Source organism: Salvia miltiorrhiza, chromosome 1, assembly GCF_028751815.1.
Source record: "Salvia miltiorrhiza cultivar Shanhuang (shh) chromosome 1, IMPLAD_Smil_shh, whole genome shotgun sequence".
NCBI classification, from domain to species: Eukaryota; Viridiplantae; Streptophyta; class Magnoliopsida; order Lamiales; family Lamiaceae; genus Salvia; species Salvia miltiorrhiza.
This window is the reverse complement of record NC_080387.1, coordinates 53,734,404-53,738,446: the sequence shown is the minus strand read 5'-3', so window position 1 is coordinate 53,738,446 and position 4,043 is coordinate 53,734,404. Positions and strand designations below refer to the sequence as shown.

The following is a 4,043-nucleotide window of genomic DNA, read 5'->3' as shown; positions in this document are numbered from 1 at the left end:
ATGAGAGTAAAAAGAGACCCTGTAAATTGTTCTCTGGCATTTTTGTTACTCCCGCTCCCTGGTCTGGCTAGTTCACTCTGGAGAGGTGCAACTAGTCAGAGGATTCGCCCGCGTGGATGACGTCATCCGCATTAAATGTCTGCCCAGTCTACAGTATTTTCCCCGTACCCGAGGTTACTTTTTAAACTTTTGCGTCCTTTCGCCTTTCCGTATAAATTCCCATCCGTTGATTTCTTCCTTATGCCACGTGCCGTTCATCCCGCGTGCTGGTGGTTACCCGCGTACAATCTTACTTAGCCGATTCGAACTCCCCTTTTTTCACTATTCTTCTTCTCCAAGTTTTCCGAGCGAATTTTCTGCATTTTTCGGCGATTTCCTCATTGTTCCGGCATTCTCCCACGACCCTTCTGCTCCAGGTTTTACCGTCCATCTTTTTTCGGTCTAGGTAACTCGCGTATCCTCTTCACTGCAATTTTGTATTTAATCGTAGTGTAGTGGTATAACTGTTGGTGCTCTGATTGAGCGTGCTAGAAACCCTAGGGTTGGCATCTCCCATCATGGCCTGCACCTCCGCCCCTCAACCCTCTCGCTCGCCCTCTCCTTCTGCCCAAGACCCTTCATCTTCCTCCCCAACGCGGACAGATCCTGAAAATCTTCCTTCCCCCTCTACTTCTGACGAATCTCAAACTGCACCTCCTCCTTCTCCACCTAGGAGAAAAGGGAAAAAGCCCCGCCTACCCCCCAAACGTATTCCTCCATCCCGCCTTAGTGTCGCAGAGGTGGAAAAATTGAAAAGCAAATGTAGGCGTCCTGATGGTTTAAAATTCGAGGCCTTTTGTAAGGATTCAACGCCTCCTGAGAGCCTTCGTCATCCCAAGGTGATAGTTGTTTGGAAAGCTCAAATAGATGCTGGTTTGAGACTCCCTCCTCCTATTCTGCTGGTTGATGTTTGTAACTATTTTCACATCCCCTTTTTTCAAGTCGCTCCTTCTGCCATTCGGAGATTATATGCCTTTCACGTTTTGTGCCGAGCTCACGGTGTTGGGGACACCGCTAAATTGTTCTGTCAGACCCAGACTCTCCGCATGCAGGGCAATCCCCTGTATAGCTTTGCTGCTCACCCGAAATATCCTACCACCTTCCTTTCCTCTCTGAATTCTTTCGATAAGGGTTTCCTGAAATATTATTGTTATGTGCGCACCCCTTTCGGCAACTGGCGCGATTATGGTGCTTCGGAGCTGGAATGGCATACAAATCGCACTACTTATAAACCAGCCTCTTCCGAAGTCCCTTCTACTCGTGACCAGAATATTATAGCTCACCTTAATGCTATGAATAAGGCCCACCCTCTAGACTGTAGGTACCTGGCCGAGAACAATTCCTCTCTGGCATATAATGGTCTGTTTCCCCTGTATCCAGAGAGATCAATAGGTAAAAAATATACATTAGAAAATACATTAGCTCTTGTTACCCTGCTTTTAATGGTGTAAAATTTTGGTTTGCAGATATGTCTTGGAGATCGAAATGTGGGGACAATTTGCCTGACACCCCTTCTCTTGCTGGCCGCGGAGCACATGGCTCGGGCGGTTCTGCTTCCGGAACAAGTCCCTCAGAGCAACCTGCTGGGTCCGAACTGATCCCTATTCCCCCTGTAGTTGAGATCCCAGAGGGGAATGTGGAAGCCTCGCGCCCCTTTGATGCGGAGGAAGTTGATGCGGGTGCTCTTGTTCACAGGGGGAGGCACTCCAGTGCTGGTGATGCCGCTGGCACCCGTGAAGAAGATGTCCAAGTCGTGGATATCACCGATGAGATTCCTTCACCTGATTCGGCTCCCGATGCCACCCTTGCTGATCTTACGAAGAAGAGGAAGAGAGGTTCCCTGATCTCTGTGGGTGAGAAGGAGAGACAGGAGGGCCTAAAAAAGGCTGGCAAGTCCTCAGAGCCAGCGAGGAGGTCTGCTGGTGGTGTGAAGATTCTCACTCCTGCTGGGGACAAAGGCAAAGGGCCAGCGAAGAAGTCAGCTGGTAGTTCCAAGGCTCTCCCCTCTGCCGGTGGAAAGGGTAAGGGCAAAGCTGTGGTGCCCTCGACTGACGAACCAGAGGATCTTGTTCCTGGGCCGATTTCGAGTTTATCGGGGCAGGAATTGATTGACGCCTTGATAGCTCGTGTCCACTCGAAGGACCAAGAGAAAATGGTGAAGCTGACCCGACCGGCTTTAGCTACTCAGCTCTGCCGGTTGGCTCTTCAGGTATCCTGCATCTTATGCTCCTTATTAAGAATTTTTTTTAAATTACTAACCTTTTTACGGTTTTGTCGGAACCCCTTTTATCTTCTTGCAGGTGGAGTCGGGGATGTGGGGGGCTATTAAGTGCCTCCATGACTACGAGATGGCTGAGAAAGAACGGGAGAAGGAACAGGCGGACATCGCCAAGCGTGATGATGATGTCGCCGGGGTAGTAGAGCGTCTGAGTAAAGCTGAAGCGGAGATCGCTGATTTGAAAGATAAATTAGCTCAGGTGGAGGTGGAGAGAGCGTCCTTGGCCTCCGAGTTGTCGAGAGCCACAAAGGAGAGCCACGAAAGCTTAGCCAGGTTCAAAGCTGGTTATGAAAGAGACTACAGGGAAGCCAGGCGGGGTTGGAAGAGGATACTTGTGGAAGCTCAGAACCGCGCGTTCGTTCTGGGGGCTCGAGATCAACGCCTGGAGTATTTCTTGTCTCCGCGGGGTCAACACTTCCTGGGGTTGATGCTGGAAGGTACTCTGGAGGCTTTCAAAAAGACTCCCGAGTACTTGGCGGATTTTGGACCCCTCTTTGCTTATGTGATAGAGCAAACAGCTTCCAAGGCATTGGAGATGGCGGGGGCCACCCCGGAGCAACTTGCCACTTTGAATTTCAAAGCCCTGATGGATAATCTCCAGGATGAGGAGATAAATAAGCGGATGGGGATCCCTGAGCATTCTCCAGAGAAGCCAGAGTGGTGGTACCCGGTGCTAGAGAAAGCCATTCCCTATTTTTCTCTTGGGATTGGATCTGACTTGCTACCTTCTGCTCCCATATATGCGCCTGCGTTCTCTGCTACCCTGGCGCGCTTTGTGAACCGGCTGCGGGATCCCTCTGGCGAGAGTTCTCGAACATTTTCTCAGTTCGGCCTGGAGCCTCCCCTGCCCTCTGACTTAGCGGCTTCTGCCTTCATCGACTCTGCCTCTTCCTCTGCCGCGGTGGAACAGCTGTTCAACCTGTATCAGAATGAGGATCTGTATGTGCAGGAGGCTGCACCGTTGTTGGATTTGGGAGTTCGTCTTCCCCAAGCGAAGGAGACTGGCCTGTTGCCCGTGTTCTCAGAGAAAATCATTTCGGGTCATGCTTCTGCAAGTGGTGTTCCTTCCAGGGCTCCCTCTGCCTCTGCTCCCGTCTCCTCTGCTGTTACCCAAGCTGCCCCTGTTCCTCCCTCTTGATGTTTCCCCTTTCTCTCCTGACTTTACCAAAAGAGAATTTTGTAACTCTTTAATTTGTACCAATTAAACACTTACCGCCGGTTTTTGATGTACAGCTTTGCTTCTTGCGCGTGCTTTAGTGAAATTTCGTTCCCCTCCTTGCTTCTTTTGTCTCTGTTATTTGTGTTGTTTTCGCTGCCTGTTGAGGTGGGGCTTATATTTCCGTCTTTCCCCCGTTGATTTGAATTGGTTTATTATGATTGTTGTTGATGCTTCTCTAATCCCCTCCCTTGGAATTGCTTTAATTTCTTGTGATGACTCCTTTTCTGCGGATTGAGATGACTCCTCTGGCGAGGATTGTGATGACTCCTCGGGCGAGGATTGTGACGACTCCTCTGGCGAGGATTGAGATGACTCCTCTGGCGAGGATTGTGATGACTCCTCTGGCGAGGATTGTGACGACTCCTCTGGCGAGGATTGAGATGACTCCTCTGGCGAGGATTGAGATGACTCCTCGGGCGAGGATTGTGACGACTCCTCTGGCGAGGATTGAGATGACTCCTCTGGCGAGGATTGAGATGACTCCTCTGGCGAGGATTGTGATGACTC

General features: G+C 50.5%; 1 protein-coding gene across 1 annotated transcript; it reads left to right on the top strand.

Annotated features, from left to right (window-relative positions):
• Positions 1-1,316: 1,316 nt before the first annotated feature.
• Positions 1,317-3,455, top strand: LOC131010000 (uncharacterized). Its single transcript, XM_057937397.1, has 5 exons — positions 1,317-1,431; positions 1,506-2,248; positions 2,340-2,819; positions 2,919-2,987; positions 3,267-3,455. The coding sequence occupies exons 1-5, from the start codon at positions 1,332-1,334 to the stop codon at positions 3,453-3,455; spliced, it is 1,581 nt and encodes a 526-aa protein (XP_057793380.1). The 5' UTR covers positions 1,317-1,331.
• The last annotated feature ends 588 nt before the right edge of the window (positions 3,456-4,043 follow it).